This window comes from Leptinotarsa decemlineata, unplaced genomic scaffold (genome assembly GCF_025532065.1).
Source record: "Leptinotarsa decemlineata unplaced genomic scaffold, Ldec_3_MD MMD2_P_RNA_scaffold_7, whole genome shotgun sequence".
NCBI classification, from domain to species: domain Eukaryota; kingdom Metazoa; phylum Arthropoda; class Insecta; order Coleoptera; family Chrysomelidae; genus Leptinotarsa; species Leptinotarsa decemlineata.
In genome coordinates this window covers 4,400,496-4,424,647 of record NW_027412534.1, presented here as the reverse complement: position 1 = coordinate 4,424,647, position 24,152 = coordinate 4,400,496, and the positions used below count along the sequence as shown (strand labels likewise).

The 24,152-nt window shown below is 36.2% G+C and overlaps 1 protein-coding gene across 3 annotated transcripts; it reads right to left on the bottom strand.

Annotated features, from left to right (window-relative positions):
- Nucleotides 1–2,536: 2,536 nt before the first annotated feature.
- Nucleotides 2,537–20,330, bottom strand: LOC141480329 (uncharacterized). Of its 3 annotated transcripts, XM_074170239.1 has the most exons (5): nt 19,656–20,330; nt 19,355–19,579; nt 19,066–19,274; nt 18,014–19,011; nt 2,540–3,205 (listed from the first exon to the last, which is right to left on the bottom strand). In XM_074170239.1, exons 2-3 carry the CDS (start codon nt 19,574–19,576, stop codon nt 19,131–19,133), a joined length of 366 nt encoding a protein of 121 aa, XP_074026340.1. In that variant the 5' UTR covers nt 19,577–19,579; nt 19,656–20,330; the 3' UTR covers nt 2,540–3,205; nt 18,014–19,011; nt 19,066–19,130. The 3 variants fall into 3 exon arrangements, with proteins under 3 accessions (XP_074026339.1, XP_074026340.1, XP_074026337.1); XM_074170236.1 differs by having other exon boundaries at nt 18,014–19,274; XM_074170238.1 differs by having other exon boundaries at nt 2,537–3,205; nt 18,014–19,274; nt 19,355–20,330.
- Between the last annotated feature and the right edge of the window lie 3,822 nt (nt 20,331–24,152).

Genomic DNA, 24,152 nt, shown 5'->3' with positions numbered 1-24,152 from the left:
AGGGTAAGCCTGATAATTTAGATTTGATTATGTTTACTAACTTTGGAGCATCTGAAGCAGTTGAGAAATCTGCGTGCACAATATCGCAACAGAAATTAATTTATGAAATTCTGTTCTGTCACCTTTGAATTCAGGAAATAGTTTCAAAGCAGTATCGATATTCAATTTTGGAATATTTTCAGGATTGACTTTCGAGTTTGGCATCAATTATATACAAGAACAAAAATGAAACTTCAGAAATATGAAATTATCAAGATCAGTTCAGCAAGATTAAAAAATCGAGAAGCAAAAATGTTCATGATGAGCAGACACAACATAACTCACTGAATAACTTGTATCTTGTAGATTTGACTGAATGGCTGAACTTGATGGCTGGATTGAAATTCTCTTCCCACAGGATTCTGATTGCAGCAACTGGCTTACCGTTTTCCGCACAGGATCTGGGATAGTGATTTCGTTCTGCTTTTACTCTCAGAAAGAACTGGAACAGTATGCGCCTTTTTGGACATCAACTTTGGTTGAAGAGGAACGCACTGCAGTTTGCCTTGCAAAGTAGGAACACTTGTACTTTACTTTTTGGAACTCTAGCTCTTTTTCGAAACCCTTATACCCAACACCAGATTTATGTTGGGGTTATGCCATATAGGGACCCCCAAACGTTAATAAATTCAAAAGAGTAGTAGTTTTCCTAGTAAAGTACTTTATTGCAATACTAAAAACTACTAAGTCGGAGTTACAGAAGTTGGTTGTGGTTGTTACAAGGTTGGTGAATGACTGCCACGCCACGCAGGGCGTGATTATTTTTTATGTGCGATACCTCACGTGACTCTAAGAGAGATGCAAAACGGTGCATAGTTCATAGTTATTGTTCCAATTAATGTGAAAATGCAAGCTAGACAAAACGAATCGAGTAAAGTGTCGTATTTGTTGGATTATTAATTATGAGGTTTTATTCAACATGCCATATGTTTATGGAATAAAATAATTTATATGAATACGTTTTATTGAATGATATAACTATAGATACGCGTTTCACAACAGCACAGTTCAAAAAATTCCACATCCATTGATGACTCAGAGGAAGTAAAATCAATGGATATTGTTTCAAGAAGAGAATGAGATTAACATTCATTACTTTCAAAAGTTATGTGTCGAAGACAAAGTCAATCGTCAGGGTCGAAAGTCCATGTCATAGGGTATATGACATTTCATAACACAAGGTCATATTATGAGATGATCTCAACGACTTGTGATGTCATTCATGTCGAATGATTGGAGGTTTAAAACTCCATGTCTGAGATTATATGAGGTATTCATAATACAAGGTCATGAGACACGCTAGGTTGTGTTCATATAGCGAGGTCATATGACACAAATATCCCAAGGACTTGTGATGTCATTCAATGTCAATGTCGAATGATTGGAGGTTTTCAGCTTCACACTACAAGTAACTGACGTCTTGTTCCCTCATCATGAATCAAGTAACACCGGTTGTGCAAGAAGCCGATTCCAGAAGTGAGCATCATTTCGTTCCTTCTAAGGATTCAGCCTATTCAAGTTGGAATTATCAATTCAACGGCTGTGGACAACAACTTTCCTTCTTTCAGGAATCACCCAGCCCTGACATTATGGAACCGTATGTAGATGAAGAAATTGAACAATCAATTGAAAATCAATTTACCGACCCCCCAAATATCATTGTGATAGCTGATTCTCCGGATCCTGATATAGTCATTATTGATGATGATCTGAATGGTTAGGTTACGTTAGTTTACTCGGAGTGTACATGATTTGGTTGGTGCATACGGAATACTGGGGAATTTGGGGAAGTGTTCAACCTAAGCCATTAGTTTATTGAAAACTGATTACTCATATCTATCACTTATAGATGATAGAAAAAATTAGGTGAGTTTAAAACAAATTTCAATGTGAAACATGAAAAATGGTAATAAAAATGTTTCAGATTTACATCAACATAGCCATTTACTCTATGTTATCTCTTCCCCACGAATCATTGGAAGATATATTCGAAATCAACTTACTAATAAAAACATGGATGTCTAACAATACACTTTAGTTTATCATGTTTACTGTGTCAATAATATTTCTTTGAGAAGGACTTTTCTTCTCCATCAAAAGGTTCATTATCAAAATAACAACGACAATAATGAACATTATGATATTTTTATAACAATTCATTGTGGAGGGACATTGTTACAAATAATGAATACATCTAATCGGCGAAAGTTTGTCAGAGGTCGGTCACAAGATTCGCACCACGTTTGCGTCATTTCCATCATCCATATAGTATAATGGAGGTCCATATGTTCATACTCACCCCCATTATTCCTATTTCGATGGGAATAAAATCTGAAACAACACCAACATAACATATGGATGCTATCATTATTGGTTCGTATATGCGCATGAGAGTCCGTCACACAGTACATATCTAAAAGATTTTCCACTGTGTTGTATCCCAAGCGAGATGTCGATGGAACTTTTGAATGAATCACACAGCAAAATTTCAACATGAACACTTTATTCCTCTACCAGACTTCTACTTGACACAAGAATGACGAATGACATTTTTGCACCAACATAATCAATGTTGTCAACCTTAGCCTAAGAAATATTCAATATGCTACATATACCCCTCACAAATCTAACCGCACGGGGGGTTCGATTTGTCTTTTTGGGCGCTCGTTAATATTCAATCTTATGCCCTTAGGAATAATAGTTGATAGGCAAATATGGAACGGAACATTATTTTATTCATAACATATACAACAGATTTCAAGTATTTACATCACTATCATTTAATGATTCTTCCAGTTGTGGGTTAGGACTTCGCGGTTCCAATTGATATTTCTCTATAATATTCTGCGGCAGATAGGTGCATATATCGTGAAGGAAATGTATCAAGTCTGCTTCAATTATTAGCTAACAGAAGTCATCCAAATTTTTGCTCCCATACGAATATTCATGACACAATGCCACACCAAGTTCACACTTTTCACTAAGCTCCAAAAGTTTTCGCACCTCCTCGAAATCATAACATACACACACACACATGCAATGTAGAGCGTCAAAACTCAGAGCAGTCATTTCCCAAGCCATTTTTCTTACTGCAAAATCCAAATCCACAGCTTCCAGATACTCTTGTGCTGAATATTGCATACACATATTTGCAGGATGAACAGCTCTGAAAAAAAACACCAATTACATTCTTTATTTTGGGAGATATATTGACAATGGAAAAAACACTCACTTGAAATCTGACCATGTTTGAAGCGAGAGAGTTGATACATATTTCATATAAATAAACCATATTTTCACTATTTATAAAGAGAATAAAGACATACTCAACACCTTCAATCTGAAATATCAAATTTCACCAATGAGCGAGTCTTGGCACCAGGATAATCTGAGAACTTTGACCCATATATGTAAAAATGAATTTAGCTTTGGATGAATTCACTTCACGAATGATGTCCTCTGTAAATTGCTCTATGACACGTTTTGGAAGCTACGATTTGGAAAAAGTATTACTTTCCTCACCCAACAGAACTACTTGGATGGATTTACCATATCGTGTAGAACGCATAGACATTTTTTCAATTTTATAGCCCTTATCGGCAATCAATGATGTTATGGGTTTCTGCTCTAAAACTTCATTTTGTTGATTAAGTGCAAAATCAGTCTTTCAAATGTCAAATTTCAAATTACCCATTTCGAAAAAATAGTGAAATTACAATTTAAGAATATAAAAATATGTTCACCTCTATGACGATGACAACACTCACTGCTTGGATTGCTAGTTACTTCTCGTTATCACCTTGAAACTCAACAAATACTAATCACCTATTCGAATACTTGAGGTTATATGAAGTGAATGTGGAAGTATGAAACTCAATACTCATATAATAATCTTCAGGAGGGAAGGGGGTTCAAGGTTACATCTTCCATACATTTGAGCTCATGTATCAAGAGCATAAGGTCATATGACTTGTTCTGAGCTCAATATCGTTCAGAATTTTTCCCAAGGTCATATGACGTGTTCGTAGCTCAAGATCGGTTAGGAAATTTCCAAGGTCATGTGACCATGCAACTATAGGCCAAATCATAGGCGTAGAGTAAAAAGGGGTTCACGGTCATGAAATCACGCAACTCAATGACAAGTCACGGGCGGAGAGTAAAAAAAGGGTTCCAGCTCATAATGTTACACGCAACTCAAGGTCAACTCATAGGCGGAGAATATAAAAAAGAATCAAGGTCACAATCAGTGTTGTGGCACCGGGGGGGCATACCCTTGGGGGAGGTCCAGACCCGTCTTTTCCCCCCTACTCATACCCCCTACAATTCAATACTGAAAATCTTATGGAGATTCAAAAAAAACAGCAAATTGTTTTCAGTCGACGTTGCTAGGAGGACAGAAATCCTTGCAGGTCGGGTCTGCCAGGAATGAATCTCGACCAGGTTAATCATTTTCGACAGAAAAATTTTACAACCTCTATCCAAAAGTTTCACAATTCTTAAAAAATTGGTAATACATTTTACAGGTCGGCGGAAAATCTTGCAGGTCGGGTCTCCCAGACATGAATCTCGACCAGGTTGATCATTTTCGACAAAAATATTCAACCCCCACCCTTTAAATATGGAAAAATTCCACATTCCTCATTAAATTGAAAATAAACCTTGCAGGTCGGCAGAAACGTTTGCAGGTCGGGTCTGTCAGTCATGGATCATGACTAGATTATTCATTTTCGACAGAAAAAAAATTGCAATCCCCACTTAATAATTTCACAATTCTCAAAAAATTTAAAATACATTTTGCAGGTCGGCGGAAATACTTGCAGGTCGGGTGTCCAGACATGAATTTCAATCAGGTTGATCATTTCCAACAAAAAAAATTACAACCCTCACCCTTTGAGGAAAAATTCCACATTCCTCATTAAATTGAAAATAAACCATCAGGTCGGCAAAAATTCTTGCAGGTCGGGTCTGCCAGACATAAATCTTGACCAGGTTAATCATTTCAGTCAGAATAAATTTCGAACTCCATTCAAAAATTTCACAATTTTCAAAAATTGGACATAAATTTTGCAGGTCGGCGGAAATTCTTGCAGGTCGGGTCTTCCAGACATGAATCCCGACCAGGTTGATCAAAAAATTCCAACCCCCACCCTTTTTGTATGGAAAAATTCGACATTTCTCTTTGAATTGAAAATAAACCTTGCAGGTCGGTAGAATTTTTTGCAGGTCGAGTCTCCCGGATTTAAATCTCGCAGAAAAAAATCCAACCCTCATCCTTCGAGTATGGAAAAATTGGAGGTCGGACTTATTTCCGTTTGTGATACGAAAATCATGTCTTGTAGGTTAATTGTAATATTCCATCAATATTAGATTTGGAATATTTTATTTGGAGGAGGCAATGGGTAGGGAATCAGAAATACTACTTACGTTCATAAGTATAAAAATATTTTACTCTTGTGAATATAGAAGTGTCATCTGTTAGCTTGATGGTATGCTTTATTTTATTATTGAACATCGGAGGGATCTGCTCACAGTGAAAAATGTCCTTGAATTCGGAACAAAGTTTTCGAATTTATCTTCTTTCTTCTCTATTCATGTGATCTAGCCGTACATTTTTCAAATTTATATTTCGTACTTCTTCATGAAATTCTTTATTTCCTGTGAAATTTGAGTCCTCGAAATTGTTCACTTAGTGAATTTCGATAGGCCCGACGTTAATTGGTTCAAATAGATCTATTATCAATTTCTCATTTGTTGGGTTTATTATTGTTGTTAAAGCCGTTTATTATTGTTCCGTCATCAACTGTAACATTAGCTGCTGGCATTTCCAAATCTTGAAATTTGTTGTTGCTTATTGGTAGCTAGTGGTAGCTTAGTGGTTTGTTGACCGGTATCTCCACAATATGTTCAGTTTGGGGAAGAAGTACCATATGGAAAATTGATGTTTTCGACTTTTTGTGTTTCCTTTGGTTTTCTTGTTCTCCTTCGAAATGAAGTGGAATGGTTGCTTCTTTTGTTAGCAGCTTGTTCCTGTCTGAGTTAATTGATGCTCTAATGATTCGCAGCAAGTCGATTCCAATGAGTCCATCGTATTTAGGGTTGAAATCGAAATTGAAGAATTTTTGGCAAAGATCGGGTCTTCTGAAAATTTTTGATAGAGGTATAGAGGTTGATCGATTGAGTGGTATTGATTGTAACCATAATCTATATTTTCATTGGCATAGTCTGCCTCTTCTGAGTAATATAGTTCTTCAGACACGAAGGTTGGTTTAGGTTTAGGCTGTGTGTTCTTTGAAAAATTTCCTAATGACGTATCCATTGATGTTGGTCTGGATGGTTGACGAAATGGATTTGATTGAAAAACATTCCTTTGGGTAGGTCTGCTTTGTTGGTTACTCTGCGTTGTAGATGAATTCCAGGCAGGTGGTTGCCTGAAGGGTGGTCTTTGGAATGTCACTTGATTTTCTGGCATGAAAGGTCCAATTGGTTTCTGACCAATAATCTGGCGGTGTTGCGAAAATCCTGGACTTGGACGAATCACTGGATTTCTTGGTTGTGAGCTGGTGATCGGTAATATGTAAGTTTCTCTCCTGTGGTTATGCACTTGTATCAAAGTATTGATTTTGTTTCGCGCATATGAAATATTTTCTTTACTCAAAACTTGAGATAAAGCTGTTTCAATATTTTGGGGGCCTCTTGAACGAATGATTGATCCTAGTGGTTCCTTCAATCCTGTGAGGAAAGCTTTCAATGTGAGACTATCATATAAGCTGATTTTGATCGGCAAAATTTCGTTCAAGTTTCGAAGGTCTGCCCAAGACGTTATTTCCTTGCTCCGGTTATAGTTTTTGCTCTCTCTGTAAGTTTGTTTTTTATCAAAATAAATGAAATTAAAATAATAAAACGGGTTCACTATGAGGTCACATGCTTCAATAAAATCTGCTAGCTCAGCTGGTTCACCTTCAGATTTCGGGATGGCATCCAAATAATTTGTTTGAAAACCGGTCATGTCGCGGTAATTCGTTATGAAGATTGATAATCGAAATCAAATTTGCGAGATAATCAATTTCAGACATAAAAAGGGGATATAAGGGATGTCACCGTTAAGGATTAAATTAGGATGAATGAGCAACCACTCACAATACATTTTGTAGTATCCTCATTGGTCCAAATGGTCCTGAAGTGGTAATCCAAAAATTGTCAGTGGGAGACTGACCCAGAATTGCTTCCACTTAACTACTGCTACTGGAGATGAAATTAATTGAGTGTTCCTGGTATTTCAACAGGTTGATTGTCACTGATAGATCACTGATAATCCAATAAATTGGTTGGCACTGATAATCCAGAGTTTTCTTATCACTATGTTCAAATTTTTCACTTGAATGTTCGATGTTTGTTCTTGAAAGTAATTGGAAATAACTTCGACGATTTTGTTCCAAATCTTCCGGTTCGTGGATAGCAATGGATTAGTGTCGATTTTTAGATCACTACGGGCCACTACTATCCTACAACGACTGCGCCAATTAAGTTTGGGAGCTCTCGGGTAAGCTTGGGTAGAATTGCAGCGTCTATTGAATTCGTGGTATTCAGCGTGAGATACTTAATGTAAATGCACTTTGGGAATTGGCCTTGGCTATATCTATAACATGGGTTGTCCATAAATAACAGGCATGATGAATATGTATTTTCGTCCCAATAGTTTTTAATAACATTTTTCAAAAATATCGTCGGAATATTTTCATAATTTTGAAAATCTTTTTTTTTTATACTGACATTGGGTCATCGAACGTGTTTCATCAATTGTTTACTACATAGTTTTTACTTTATTGAATATATTTTATGTCGATACATTTCCCTTTCTATGCACATTCTAATTTTTTTTTCCTGTACCTTTCCATGTCATTGTTATTATGGAATGATAGCACTTCTTCATTTCCTTCAATAATCAGTTAAGCAAACATGCATACATATGCCCCACAATCAAAAGTTTGATTGTTTTGGTATATCTGGCAGGCAGTAGACATTCTTTAGGATAAAATTCTTCAGACTTGAGTTCATTAAACTGCTGATACTTCCTTAGAAAGCAAGATATTTCTGCTAGGGGTGGATTTTCATAATTTATACTATCTGAGTATAATACAGTTTTCTTCCTTCTCAAGAGGAACAAGTACTATATCGTATTTAGGTATATTATATTCCATGAAATATTGAACTGTATTATTCAAAAAGTAACCCCCCATGTTACAAATTGAATGACTCTATGGCGAACAATACAATAGAAAGCTTTGTTTTTCGACAATTGATTAGAATAGTGAAATAGATGTCAAAAATAGAATCAATAAAATAAGCATCTTCGGGGTTGTTATTAACATGCCAAACGGTTTTCAAATCAGAGCGTCTAATTTGTCTGCCCCTAGTCGAAAACTGTTTATAATTTTTGAAATTATAATTTAAAGTAAAATTGAGATCTTCGTCTAGTGATTGAAAACTATCAAGTTCGCAATCTTTTTTATCTTTTTAGCATCCACTGGTATAAATGGCGATGGGAACGATTCAAATTCCATTGGCAAGAGTAATTCTAGTTTTATATTGTTTTTTTTTCTGTTTGTCAATATCTGCATACTCAAATTATTCTTGCAGTCTCTAAAATTGAAAAATAAAATTATTTTCGACAGAATTTGTAAATATGTAAATATGTTGAAAAAAAGAGCATTGTAATTCTCAAAACATTTTTTCATAAAAAGGTAAAAATTTCAAATGCAAAACCAATATCTTTTGTTCATTCTTTCATTTTGTTATACTTTTAATGAAAATGTATTTTTTTATGAGATCAAAAATATTCAAATTGAAAAAATTTGGAGAAACTTCGTTCGAGAAACATAATTTCATGGTATATGTGTGAGTGCGTATACCTATATGATTATTCACCATTTTTTGACGTTTGTGGGATATCTACAAATCTATGTTTCACCATATCATTTTGGATAGTCGGGATCAATAAGCTTGTTACCTCTTCTCCATTTACTGTAATTTCAGCGTCATCAGCTGCTTCCACAATTTTTATATTTCGAGGATTGTGCTTGTTACCTCTTCTCCATTTACTGTAATTTCAGCGTCATCAGCTGCTTCCACAATTTTTATATTTCGAGGATTGTGCTTTCTACCAGCTTCATAACTCCTTTCTTTTCTCTTAATTGTTGATGATTTTATTCTTTTTACATGAATAAGTTTCGTTTGGAAAGAGGGTAACCACATGATGTGTCCGTCCGCCAGATATAATGAACGCCTTTCTGGAACCAATTTCACATCAGAGTTTTACAGTTTTCTAAATTTTGAAGTGAAATGTACAACAAGGATTCGTCATCTCTCGCAATATATTTTTGGACAGTTGATAATATGTGATGAAGTCCCGTTCGATTATCTGGAATTGGTATTGGTAAAAGTCGATACAGAGTGTATGTTTCTGGTTCGACCAGTGGAATTTTCAATATGAAAACAATTCTTTTGTCCACTTGATATACTTTAAGTTCGATGATTTTGATATATTGAGCAACATGTGAGAGCATTGTGGGTAAAGGTAGATTGTTTTTATGGAGTGATTGAGAAATTTCCTGAAGTGAGTTCATTAGGTCATTAGGAGTGATAATTGAACTGTGAAGTATTTTCAATCTAGCGAATGTTATTGAATTCAATATGTCATCAAGAGTTGATTCCAAGAAAAGATAGCTTTCTATTAATCTTTCACATACTTCTATTGTTTTCAATTGTGCTTCATAATACGCAAGATCGTCTGAAATATTATAGATCAATTGTTCTATTTGCTTGATATCTTGATTGTAGGTTTCTTCATCGATTTGAAGTTTTTGAATAGTTGTGTTGAAAATTCTAATTACTGATGTGGTCACCGATTTTTTATTTTTTAAAAGGTTTTCTAATTGGTGTTCGTCTTGAGTAAGTTTATTAATACAATTGATGTAATATTCGCCATCTGACGAGTCTAGATTACCAGTAATGGTTTTCCAGAAGGTACCTATTCCATTAATTAATCCTCGTTTGGATTTTTTATAATAGTTTTCCAGAAGGTACCTATTCCATTAATTAATCCTCGTTTGGATTTTTTATAATAGTTTTGGGTGTCTGCAAATATTTCTTGATATTTCAAGTCGAGTGAGTCAGATATTTGCGTCAATAAACAATGTGTGTTTTCACTTCGGTTTTGAAGGATAACATTCTAGGGTTTGATTGGTCGAAAGTATTTAGCATATTTTCCAAAATTTTGTTGTTGTTATTTAAGGCAAATTCTATGGAGTCCAAGTCTTTGTAGACGAGAAGTCCATTTATCATTGGAAATTTTCAAAGTTCTTTCGTGAAGAAAAATTCCTATTGTGTTATTAATGGGTTGAACGGAGTATTGGGAATGTGTTGTGTGTGTTGCTGAAATCAGCAGGAGAATCCTGAAAATGAAATCAATTTTCAGTACAAGGTCGTAGTCTGTCAAAATTTACTTTTGTTTTTTGTCTTGTCTTCCAATTAACTAGCATTGCTGAGTTTTGGTAGATTTCTATAATTTCAAATGGGCCATTAAATTTGTTGTCTAGTTTATTTTTAATTTGGGATTCTTTAACGTAAACATTGTCTCCTACCTTATACTCAGGTATATTTTGTGCAACGTTTCTATCGAATCGAATTTTGGATTTTTCTTTTTGGTCTTGTGTCCTTTGACGAGCAATTTTATAATAATAAGAGATTTTATTATTTGAATCTCGTATGTACTTGGTTATGAGTTCTTTTTGGTTGTAAAGAGTTTCGGGTGGTCTACTAGAGGTATGTCCAAATAGTAGTTCGTAAGGGGTGAATCCGTGTATTTTGTTTTTGGTGTTATTGTAACAAATTATTGCATATGGTGTTCATCAGGGTTGTTGATTTTATTCGTTCTTATCATTTCTAGAAGGGTCGCGTGAAAACATTCTAAGGAACCGTTCGATTGCGAATGGTCCACACTAAAAAATGATTGTTTAAGGTCATAAAGTGTACAAAGGTCTTTCAGTAGGGCGATGTGGAATTCTCGACCGAAGTCACAATGAATTCTGAGTGGAGTTCCGTAGTGCTTGTAAAGGTTTTAAATCATACGACCTTTGCTAGAGAACTGTTTATTGAGGACTGGTCTGCGAATATATAAAAGTATAAAAAACATGCATGTTGTTTGTTTCTTTGGGAAACATTAGTACAGTAAAATAGGTTGAAGATATTATATTTTATGATAACTATTACATCCCCTCCTTTAAATTTCTATTTTTATATTTTTTGTTTTTACCCTACTTAAACTATCCTATACAATATCTTCATACTACCCCAAACAACCAACCATTAGTCTCTGCGGAGGCTTGATAAGCCTACCGTACTTAGTAACATAATCATTATTTGTTGAAATTGGAGTAACAATTCAATGTATTCTCATTTTCAGAGGTTCGATTTTCTACAGAATCACTGTCATCATCTGAATATAAATCTACCTTTGGAGTATAATTGTTATTGAAAGAATTATTTACATGCTTATTTTTGTAAGTTCCACGAGTTATGAGATATTTCCTATTTCTAACAATTTGTCTGTTATTATCGGCCAATTTTATGTCATACGATCTATGTCTGAAATTTTTACCTATTACTTCTCCAGGAATATTTTTAGAATTTGTTTTTACATAAACTATTTCATTTTTTTTTAGTTTTGGCAAATTTTTTGTTCTCTTATCATAATAATATTTTTGACTTTTTTGTCTTTTTTCAAGAAAATTTTTAAAATAGTTCCTTTTGATATTAACTGGTTTTAAATGATGATCTGCAACAGGTAAAATACTTCTCAAAGATCTATTATTTAATAATTGTGTAGGTGAATATATTTTATTATACAGAGGAGTATTTCTTAGCTCCAATAATGCTAAAAAAGGATCATTTTTTGCCACTTCACATTTTTTGAAAATATTTTTCACAGTCTGTATAGTTCTCTCTACTAACCCGTTTGATCTCGGATGTTTTGGGCTTGATGTAAGATGAATAAAGTCCCATTCATTTGCAAAACATCTGAATTCATTTGAGGTTAGTTGTGGTCCATTATCTGAAACTAGAACCTCTGGGATGCCCTGACGAGCAAAAATATTTTTAAGCTGAGTAATCACTGCTATTGAAGTCAACGAATCTAATCTAACAATCTCTGGATATTTAGAATAATAATCTACTATACAAATATAATGTTTTCCTTCAATTTCGAAAAAATCTAAAGCAACTTTTTGCCAAGGTCTTTTCGGAATTTCATGTTGTTTTAGAGGTTCTGAAGGATTTCCTTTACTATACATAGCACATGCTGTACAGTTAGCAACAACATTTTCTATTTCCCGGGTCATGCCTGGCCAATATAATATCTCTCTTGCTCTATTTTTTGTTTTTTCTTTACCCAAATGACTAGTATGTAACTTTTCTAAAATTTTCTTCCTTAATTTTCTAGGAATTATTAATTTTGAATTTTTAAACAATAAATCATTGTGATATGAAATTTCATCTTGCATTGAAAAATAAATTCTCACACATTCATGTACTTTTTGTTTTTCACTTGGCCAGCCATTTTTTGATAATTTAATTAATTCTTTCATTTCTTGATCTTTCTTTATTTCATTTTTAATTTCTTCTAATTTACTTTCAGAAACCTGTAAATTATTTGTTACAAGAAAAACTTGAACATTTAAATTTTCCTCGAATATTTTTTCAAAATTTATTTCATCTGCTTCAGATTTATAATTATTATCATGACCTCTTGACAATGCATCTGCTATGTACATTTGTGATCCAGGTTTATAAATTATTTTTACATATTTCTGAATTTGAATGAACATTCTTTGAAGACGTGGTGGACACATATTTAAAGGTTTTTTTACAATGGTTTCAAGTGGTTTGTGATCACTTTCGACTATTACATTTTTTCTTCCATATACAAAATGATGGAAACGTTCCAAACCGAAACAAACCGCGAGTGCCTCTTTTTCTATAGGGGCCCAACTTCTTTGCGATTGAGTTAATGATTTTGATGCGTAATAAACCGGTAAATTATTTTGTAAAAGAACAGCTCCTATTGCAGTTTGAGATGAATCAACTGAAACCGTGACAGGTTTGTTCACATCATAGAACTGTAAAATAGGTTTTGATGACAAACTTTTTTTTAATTCCTCGAAACAGTTTTGGTGGTATTCTTCCCAATGCCAAAGTACATCATTTTTTAAAAGATTTCTTAAAATTTCTGTTTGGTATGAATTTTGAAACGTACGTAATCATTCCTAAAAATCGCTCTAAGTCTTTTTTACAAGAAGGGAAAGTATAGCAGTAAAGTGTTTTCTACCGATTTTGCTGATTTATTTTCAATTGGGTAAGCTTGGGTAAATTTGGTGAGTTCGTCTCGAATTGAAAGTATATAGTTTTTTGTAAGAATTTCAAGAATGTCAATATTTATTCTCTCGAATGGTGTTTTCGGAGTTTCTGTAATGACTTAAGGGCTTTTAAGGTTTTGTCTGAAAATTTTTACTTTTTTGCATGTTTCGCAGTTCTTTGCAAAATTTTCTACGTCTGATTAAATTTGGCCAATTATATTTTTCTTTTACGCGTCTAACCGTTTCGTTTATTCCTCGATGTGAATTATTTTTTCCTGAATGGCATTGGTCCATTACGATGGGTATTTGGTCTTCGTCGGGAGTTCTTGTTAGATTTTGGCATACTGTTATCTCAATTTCTTTTTCAGCGAAAATGAAAGAAAGAATTTCCAAAATTGGTAAATCCAAATTATTTTCGACAAAGTACGTTTTGGAAATGTCTATTTCATCTGTCCATTTATAAAGGATAAAGAATAGAATTTCTACGGCTGAGGTATGATCGAAGGGTAAAGCGATTATGAAATATTTTCTGTCTTTGACGGTTTTACTTGAAAGAATATTGATTCTATCGTTGTAAAATTCGGCATTTTCCTCGAATATGTCCTCTATGATTTTATGATGAAGATCTTCTGATTTGTTTTGGCAGAAAAAGGTGAGGATGTATTTATGTGATTTGTCTAAAAGTTGCGAATTGTCAAATTTGATTTTTGAGTAGTCAATCAGGGATCGAGTTTCATAAAGTGACTGAAATTTTCGTATTCTTATAAAATTTGTTCGAAGGGGGTTTCTTCGTATTCTGGTGTTTCTTTGTGTTTCTGTGTTTGTGTCAGTTGGTTTGTTCGTTTCATCAATTTCGTTTGAAGCGAGTATCGTAAGTTTTCCGTGAAAATTTATACATTCTCTGAAGTGATTAATTTTGATCCGTGATAGGGCATCGGCATTTTTGTTTATTTTGCCAGGTTTATACTCTATTTCGTAGTCGTACTCTTCTAATTTGAGTCTCCAACGTGCTAGCCTACTACCTGGGTCTTTTATTGAAAAAAGCCAAGTGAGGGGTCTATGGTCAGTGATGAGTTTGAACTTTCTTCCGAACAGGTATGGTCGAAAGTGTTTCACAGCCCATACAAGCGCTAAAAGTTCTCTGTCAATCGTAGAGTACTTTGATTCAGCGTTGCATAGTGTTCTGGAGGCGTATGCTATGGGAAGGTCTTTTCCTATCGGTCCTTGTGAAAGAACAGCTCCTATTGCAAATGCGCTAGCATCTTTCGTTAAGAGGAAAGGTTCTTCGAAGTTGGGATATATCAAATTTGGACTAGAAGTAAGGGCTAATTTTAATTCGTTGAATGATTTCGAACATTCTGAGTCGAATTTAAATGGGGTATCTTTTTGTAGTAATTTTGTGAGTGGTTTGGAAATTTTGGCAAAATTTGGTATGAAGCGTCGATAATAACCAGCTAAACCTAAAAAGGATTTGATTTCTTTTGGGTTTTTTGGTTGGGGAAATTCTTGGATGCATTCAACTTTGGAGGGGTTTGGTTTAACGCCGTTTTTCGTGATTACGTGTCCAAGATGAGCGACTTCTTTCCTTAAAAACTCGCATTTGTCAGGCTGAATTTTCAAGTTGGCTTTCCTTAGTCTTTTGAACACTTCCGTCGGTCTTGAAATATGTTCATGGATCGTTGGTGAGTATATAATGATATCATCCATATATACAAGACAGCGCTCGTTTTGGATACCAAGGAGGATGTTATCCATCACTCTTTGGAACGTGGATGGTGCGTTCTTTAATCCAAAAGGCATACGGGCAAATTCATAGTGACCGTTCTCAACAGAGAAAGCTGTTTTTGGAACGTCTTTTGGGTCAATTTCGATCTGGTGAAATCCTGACGCAAGATCGAGGGTGGTGAAATACTGACATTTTCCAAGCTGATCTAGTAGGTCGGAAATGTTGGGTAACGGATATTTATCGGCTACTGACAGTTCGTTCAGTTTTCGATAGTCAATCACAACACGCCATTTGAGTGCAATTTGAGTCCTGAAGCATCTAGCTTTTTCGGTACTACCCAAACAGGGGATGACCATGGGGTTGTCGAATGTTGAATGATACCTTGATTAAGCATTTTGGAAATTTGGGTTTTGACTTCTTCTTTGTGAATATGAGGGTATCTGTAAGATTTTGTGAACACGGGTCTCGCATTGTTAGTTTCGATTGTGTGTTTAATTTCATTTGTGAAGGTGAGATTGTCGCCTTCAAGATAGAATATGTCAACAAATTCTAGGCATAATTCGGTTATCATTTGTTCTTCTTCATGGTTTAAATGGTCAAGTCTGAGTTGGTTTTTCATCTCTTGAGTTCTGTCAATTTGTTCTAAATCATCGTGAGAGGTGTTAAAGTTCAAAATTGATTCAAAGTCTGTTATTAGTTCGAAAATTAGGTCTGAAAAATCGATTGTTTTGGGGATTGCGTTGGCATTTATGATGGATGTCAAAAATTCACCATTTTTGTCGATTTTTTACTAAAGCGTTTGGTATTCTGACTTTCTTGCGCTAACAGTATAGCGTCGGTATTTTTAAAATTACTTTTGAGTTTGAATATTCTTTCTGTTCTGGGTTCAATCGAAATTTGGTTTGGTTTCGAATTCTCAGTAACTTCATTATCTATAACTTTGAACAGAGGAACTGTTTTGAAATTTGTAATTAATTGTTTGTTTTTTAGATCAATAATACAAATATAATGTTCCAGAAAATCGGATCCTAATAAACCATCGAATTCAATATCAAGGTTGTGAACATAGACTTTGTGGGGATCATTATCTTTGAAATTGATCAGGGTCGATTCAGTGACTAGAACTTTTTGGTCCGTGATTCCCTGGACTATTACATTTTCTGGGAATCGGTGAAGGTATTTTTCACAAGTGTTTGGTTTGAATATCGAAATTCCCGCACCAGTATCTATTAAAATTTTGAAGGTATTTGAAAGGTCTTTGATATAGTATAGGTTTTTTAAATTCATGGAGTGAAAGTGAACGTACATGAAGCGTTGTTCCGGGAAGTTCAGATCGGGGTGATAATCTTCTAGGTTCATCGATTGGATTTGGGTTTGAATGTCCGATGTTATGTCTTGGGATTGACTGAAATCTGGAGGGTGATGTTGTGTTGGAAGTGAGAGAAAATCCTGGTGTCCTGAGATATTTGGATTATTTATATATTGGTCGTGTTGGTCATTTTGGTCATATTGATCGTATTGGTTGTATTGATCATATTCTTACATTATCAGTATAATAGTCATTTTCTTGGCTACTAACTGTATAGTAGTTCTCATACTCTGTGTTATAATCTTGGAGGGGTTGTGATTCTTCATATTTAACGCAATGTGTTCTTTTTCTGAACTAGGCGATTTAAGTTGGGGTTGCGTTAAATTACTGAGGGACGGTTTTGGTTTTGGAAATTTGGCCTAAATGGGGTATTTTGGAATTGCGGCCTTTGTTGATTGTTTTGAAATTGTGTTCTTTGTTGATTGTTTTGAAAATTCGTTTGAGGACAGTTTTGTTGGGGAAAATTTGGTTTCGGAAAGTTCGTATTTTGGAAGGAATTTGTGTTATTTGGTGGTGGTAGTTGTCTTTGGCGTCATTCGTTCGACAAATGACCAAAGCGTTCACAAAAGTTACACGTTCTTGAAGACTGAGGTCGTTGGGGTCTTTTGGGAATGTTGTTTTTTGGTTGATTGTGTTTGTCATGCTTTTGGTTTTCGAAATACGAAAGTTGGAGTTCTCTCTTGATTCGCATATGTGCTTCGAGCATGTCTCTGAGGTTTCCAGCGCGTATGATTTGTCCTAGTCTGGGTTCAAGTCCGGTAAGTAGTGTATTCAGTGTCATGGTTTCAATGAGTCTCGATTGAGCTGTTTTTTGATCGGCAGTGAGAGTAGATTTTTGAATACAAGCGTGCATTTTGGCGTTATGCACTTGTAATCTGTTGAAAAATATTAACGCGGTTTCGTTTGGTAGCTGTTTTAGTCTTTGCAGGTCTTGGATCAAGGAGGTGAGATCTCGGGTATCACCAAAGTTTAAATTCAGTAGGTGTCTGATCTCTTGATATGTTTCGGGGTTTCGAGAGCTTATCAGTTGGGCAGCTCTTCCGCGAAGTTTGTTTTTAATGTGTATTGTCAAAAGATTTCTTTGATCGCGAGTTGACATTTGGCATGCACAATCGCAAGCATTTGTAAAGGTTGTTAGAAATATTTGGCCTCCTTCAAACTCAGGGACGATCGAAAATATTTCTGACAATTTATATGGTTCAATTTCGGGGATAGGTTCAGGGATTGGTTCAGGGGCATTTTCGTTGTCAGGCATATCGCTCAATTGATCGATTCACTGGACTATAATAAATCAATAATAGCAATACTCGATACCTTTAAGATAATCGAACAGTACGATTATTTTGATGATAATTGATCTGTGCAATTATCAACAATTGGTTTAGACAATAAGCCAATAATCAATCTGTATGATTATTGCAATGAAATAAAATTCAATACAATAAACGAGATGAATCTTTGTTGACTTACAGTATTTGTTTCATGGGTGATTCGTCTTGTTTTCGAAGTTTTCCACCAGGGACTTCACTAGGTGTTCCTTCCGTGGTTTTCTTCGAGTGATGACTCCTCGGGTTCTCTTGGTTCTGCTTTTCCTTGAAGGGCTCGGTTTTTTGTTTCCTTGAAGGGCTCGGTTCTTTGATTCCTTGAAGGATTGGAATCCACCGCTGCCAGTTAGAATTTTCATGTTCTAGCAACGTTCAGGAATCCGCACGACTGCGCCAATTTGTTATATCTTGTTTTTCACAATTCACTTTTAAAAAATTGGTTTATTTCTTCATAAACACTTTATTACAATATTTGAATATAATGTGGAAAACTTGGAACATTAACTGAATAAATAATTGATATGAACTATACTTGAGAATGAATAAATCGTTAATGAACTGTACTAGAGAATGATTACTAAGTTAATGAACATCTTTCTGACCTCGCAGGGTCTATTTATATGTTTGGTATGAAAAACAATATTTGAACAGTGTCAGCAATTGCTTTGTCTGGAATACAAGTGTTCATCTTGCTGATACTGCACAATTAGCACTTTTAGCAGGAAGCTGTTATCGCTTTGTAATTTGATACGTGTGAGACGATAATTCGCATATAACATACATGTTGATTACATGAATATTTCCTATTGTTATGACTTTGAATTGATAATTGTCACTGTCAAGAGAATTGTCATAACTGATTATCTTGTACTTGAGATTAGATCGTATGAGAGTGGCAATCCCACTGTAACCATCATTTCTATCGGTTTGAATTGAAATTTTTGTTTGCATTTGAGCCATGTTTGATTCAACAAAATGATTTGGTTCATATTTGTCAGTGATATTTATGAGGTTATGTCTATTTGTGTTCACACTTCTAATGTTTCACAAGTTTATTTCAACTTACGTTCCTGAAACACCCAGGGAGATTCTTTTTTCCTGTAAGCACACTTTTTGATGGCACGACGGTTTCGCCATTTGCACCTACAATTAATCTCATTGATTTGATTGAAAGAAAATTTGCATTAATATACTAACTTCTTCAGATGGCTGTTCCTCTGCAAGTACAACCTGCAATTTAAAAATCATTGATTGAACATTCTTTATAAAATAGTCAAACTATAAACATTTAAAACCAATAAAATACATGATTCCATTTCTTCAATAAACAATGGCGGTTCAATAAGAGAGACATCTGAATCTTTTCTCAGATCTTCATCCATCTTTTCCAAAACTGTTTCATTTGCCTGAAATAAAAAAATATTTCATAAATATATTCAAAGATGTTTCAATAATTGTCATCGTCGTTTAAGTTTGTGAGACCTACAGCCGTTTTTGCATTCACAATTTTTAGAATCATGTCCATAACTGGATCGTCCATCTTCGGTATGAAGAATCCACCACCAGTGCCCTTCCCATATTTTTTCTCTTTCGCCACTTGTTTCCTCGTTTTTGTTTTGAAGTTGTCATACTTTGACTTTAGTTGGTCGACACCTCTGAATTCTAAAGTGTTGGTGTTGAATGAAGCGCAAATCCGTACCCATGCCATTTCCTGCAAGTATATCTAATGTTACATAAAATACTCAGATATAAGCAGTCACATTCTTTACAAACTGGAATGAACTCACCTTCGCAGTATTTGAAACCTTGTTTGTTTCTTTGTTCTCTATGAACTTCCTCTCTGCATAGATTTCCTCCACTGACCGCAGCTCCTCTTCCTTACTGAAGGCGATGCCTTTTTTTCTTGCAACTGTTTAAAGCCATCAACATGAAAAGAAATAAAGTACTTAAAAATCCGGAGACAGCGAAGCGCGAATACGAACTAAAACAAACACATTTAACCCCACTTTATGTACGCTCAGTGATGCCAACTATCATTCAATGCAAGAACAGCACTTTCAGTAAAGGCGACTTTACATTCGATTATGGAACACCTGGGACATTTAAAGCCGACTTTTGAGAAAAGACGCCTTTTGGTAAAGCGTGCTTTTGACCGATATTATGGAACCGGGCCTGAATTACTGCTAACAGAGTTTGTCACTTCACACATGGTATGGATCGGAGAATTCTCCAGAACATTTGTGCGAGATGTTTTTATATAAAAAGAACTTGGGTGTCTGGAACAGATTCTAGGAATGCAAATATTAAACTTTTCCAGTAATTTTGGGCAGTCAATTATGCTTTTGATAATTTTATAGGTTAGTACAACAATATAATATTTTTCGAAACTGAAAAAGTTATGCTTTTGTAGCAATTCAGAGTGGGTTGTTGCTTTTGGAGAATAAATACCATCAGTTTTTAGGCTTAGCAGTTTTATAAATACTGTAGAACATGACCTTACATTTAATCGGGTTTAGCGACAAGTTATTTCTATAACGCCATTCTACAACCCGTCCTCCGTTTGCTGAGAGGTTCACGCAATCATCTGTGTTCTCAACGAGGCAGTAATAGTTTTAGATCATCCGGCATACAAAAGGAAATATACATCTATAACAACTGCAATATCATTAATGAAGATATTGAAGAGCAACGGTCCCAGATTTGACCCTTGTGGAACACCAGAAGAAGCACTATATTCGGTAGATTTGAAACCATTGAGCTGAGCATATTGTTTTCGATCCCATAGATAGGACTGAAAGAGTGCGGTTAAGGATGGAGATAATCCAAAGGCTAATAGTTTGTTTAGTAGAATGCCATGGTCAAGCCTGTCGAAGGCCTTAGAAAAGTCTGTGTAAATAACATCAGTTTGTTAATAGATTCTGCAATATGTTGGATTACAGTCAGAAGATTGGTGACCGTTGAACTATTTTTCATGAAACCCTGTTGGTTCATACTTATATTGCAACTTACATGCCAATATACAGGGTGTTTCATCTCAGAAGAGCCACCCCATATATTTCGTATCGCATAGTGAGTAGAAAAATTTCCCGAAACTCGTCAAATGATTTTGTTTGGGGGACATCTTTTGAGGTATATTTAAGGCTTGAACGAGCAACCCCCTAATGGGGGACTCTTCAACCCCTCAAACTTGAATAGGGGAGAGGGGTAGAGTGATACTTTATTTGAAAGGTCTTGGAAGCCTCTTCACAACGGTGTATGAAAGACGTAAATTTGATGAATCTTTTTGCCAAAAATCTATTTTGCAGCTCGAATGAGCCACCTTGAATAATTTGGTTATTTTTACAATGTACAAGCCCATTTTTATTGAGCCCTTCTCACAAACTCAAACAATCGTCAAAAAATTACATTCTTGAAAAATGTAATTGTGCTATCATCATGCTTACGATCAAAAAAATTGAATCTGCGTGTTTAAATCCAATGTCCTCCATTGGACTTCCATACAATAATACTTTCTCTCAAACTAATAAATAAAAAAACAGCAAAACATTTTCTTGTAACATCTGCTAGTAACGTTTCTTCGATCATTTCAGAATTGAAATCAATCTGTTGAGTTACTACTTTGCTGATTTCTTTAAAATTTAAAAAAACATGGTGTACACATTGCAAGAACGTGTTGAGCTGGTTAGCCTTTATTACAAAATTGTGCCCGAGCGACTGCAAGGATATTTAACCAAAACCATCCTGGTTCGCCATAAGTACGTACTGGAATTGATTTCAAAATTTGTGGAGACGGGCTCAGTAATGGATAAAAAAAGGACACCTATTGAAATTGTGAATGATGATGGAGCAGCTGTGGCGGTATTGGGACATGTCCAACACGCAATCTGTACGACAACTTTCTGCAGTTTCCGGTATTAGTCAATCTATTGTTTTCACTTAGACACAAGTTCCATCCGTACAAAATTAAATTAATTCATGAATTAAATGATGATGATTGGGATCGAAGGCAAGAGTTTTGCGAAAGTATGGCAGTATGGCATTGGCAGTTCCAGTTAACACGTCAGTATTCACCGTGAACATTTTCTGTAACACGGGGAATTGTACGAACAACTTTTTCATCTGATCCAATGCGGAACAGATGTCTGAAACCCCCTGCGTCTGGTGAGATGGCCCAGGTTGAGAAGGGGCGGGCTTTGCAGAACTGCTGGCACCCTTAGATGCAGCCTTTGCAAAGCTGACCCCCTCCTGAACGCGTCTAGATTCCGCAGGTCTTGTTGTACCTTCGGGTACGACGGGCAGCCAAGGTAGTTGGCGGTGTGGGCCCCCTTGCAGTTGTTACACTTTGGGCGGTCAGTCCTAACATTTTCTGCAGGCACTGGTTAGATGCTTGCTGGCGCACTTTACGCAGATGGGGACTGCTAGACAGTTGCGTTGACAGTGGCCAAAACGTTGGCATCGGTGGCGCTGACCCACCGAAACTTTGGGATACTGAGGTTCAACCTGGACCTTCATGCTCAGGAGTTCCTTGACCTCGAAGATATGCCTTTGGTCCCTGCTCAATAGGACAAGAACCATCGGCATGGGCTTGTTGTAACGCTTCATTTGATACGTGTGAGACGATAATTCGCATATAACATAAATATTGATTACATGTCTTGTTGTACCTTCGGGTACGACGGGCAGCCACGATAGTTGGCGGTGTGGGCCCCCTTACAATTATTACATTTCGGGGGGTCAGTCCTAACCTTTTTGCAGGCACTGGTTAGATGCCTGCCGGCGCACTTTGACAGTGCGCCGGCAGGCGCCGGCAGTGACAGTTGCGTTGACAGTGGCCAAAACGTTGGCATCGGTGGTACTGACCCACCGAAACTTTGGGATACTGAGGTTCAACCTGGACCTTCATGCTCAGGAGTTCCTTGACCTCGAAGATATGCCTTTGGTCCCTGCTCAATAGGACAAGAACCATCGGCATGGGCTTGTTGTAACGCTTCATACGCGTTACAGACGCGAGGTCAAAGCCTCTGGCTTCGAGCTCCTCACAAACGTCGTCTGTCGCCAGATGTTCTGGCACTCCCCTGAAAACAGCACGGATTTGCCGTTCTTCAGGGAGCGATTAGGTGTGGTGAGGAATCTTTTCCTTCACCAACAATCTAGACAGCCGACGATAATCGTCAGGTGTCTCGGGTTGGACCTTAATGCCATCATGCAAGTTGACGGCTTTGGAGAACTTAATGTTCTCCTGAGTCATCAACTTCAACAGGGATACCCATTTGTCCTTCTGGCGGACAACAATAGGGAGAATTTTGGCTTTCTTAGCCGGTTGATTTTGAGTGAGGGGGGCGGGAGTACCAGGCTCCTCCCCATGAACTGATTTTACAGTGCTTCCTGAGTTGGAAACACTGTCATTTGCCAAATTGATGTCTTGTTCCATCACGTCTTCGTTTATTGCACTGCCACTTGGAGTGGCCAACTCGTTTACCGGATTTTGGGTAAGTTGATGTGATGTCTCGGACTCGGTATAATAATTCCGAGCCTCATCTCTCACATTGTCAATAATGGCTTTTGGGATATTTTTTTGGCCTTGATTTTCTTTTTTGTAGGTTTTTGTTTCAAAATCCAGTCACTTACCTTGTGGCTGGATATATCGGGTAGAGGAGGGAATTCTTCATTGATTCGACGCTTCTTCGACGTCGAGGAGGAGAAGGAAAGAACGCTGGCGTTTTCAGAGTCGCGAGCTGAAATTTCACTTTCTGTAGGGGCACTAACCACTCCCTGTTTCGCGGCTGTCAGATTTTGACAACCGGACCCAGAGACTGGCAATGTGCTGCCGTGCAGTTCAGATTGTTCCAGGCCAAAACACGAGATAAGCTGGCTTATAATGCCAACTATCTCGGTCCTGTCCTTTCCAATCAGACCGCGAAGCAGTTTCTCCGTACTGCTAGTTGACATGTTTAACGAAATTGAAACTTATCAGGCAGTAACGAAAAAGATAAATCTAAACGTACTCACCGAAAGTTTTGAAGGCTCTTGCGCACTATAACACGCACACAACTAACACAAGAGAAATACCACTGGTGAATGGCTGATCATCAACCAGAAACACTAAAATTATCGAAATTTTTCGCAACGAAATCTTATTGTATTGTCACTTTGATGTACTCAATGTCAACTGTGCCCGAGGTCGACGACGTAATCCATCTTGAGTTTCTACAGGTTGAAGCCTGGCTCCCTTCCCCTTTCAACTGGTGTTTGTCAGAGAGACAAACGGGTTATGACTGGTGTTA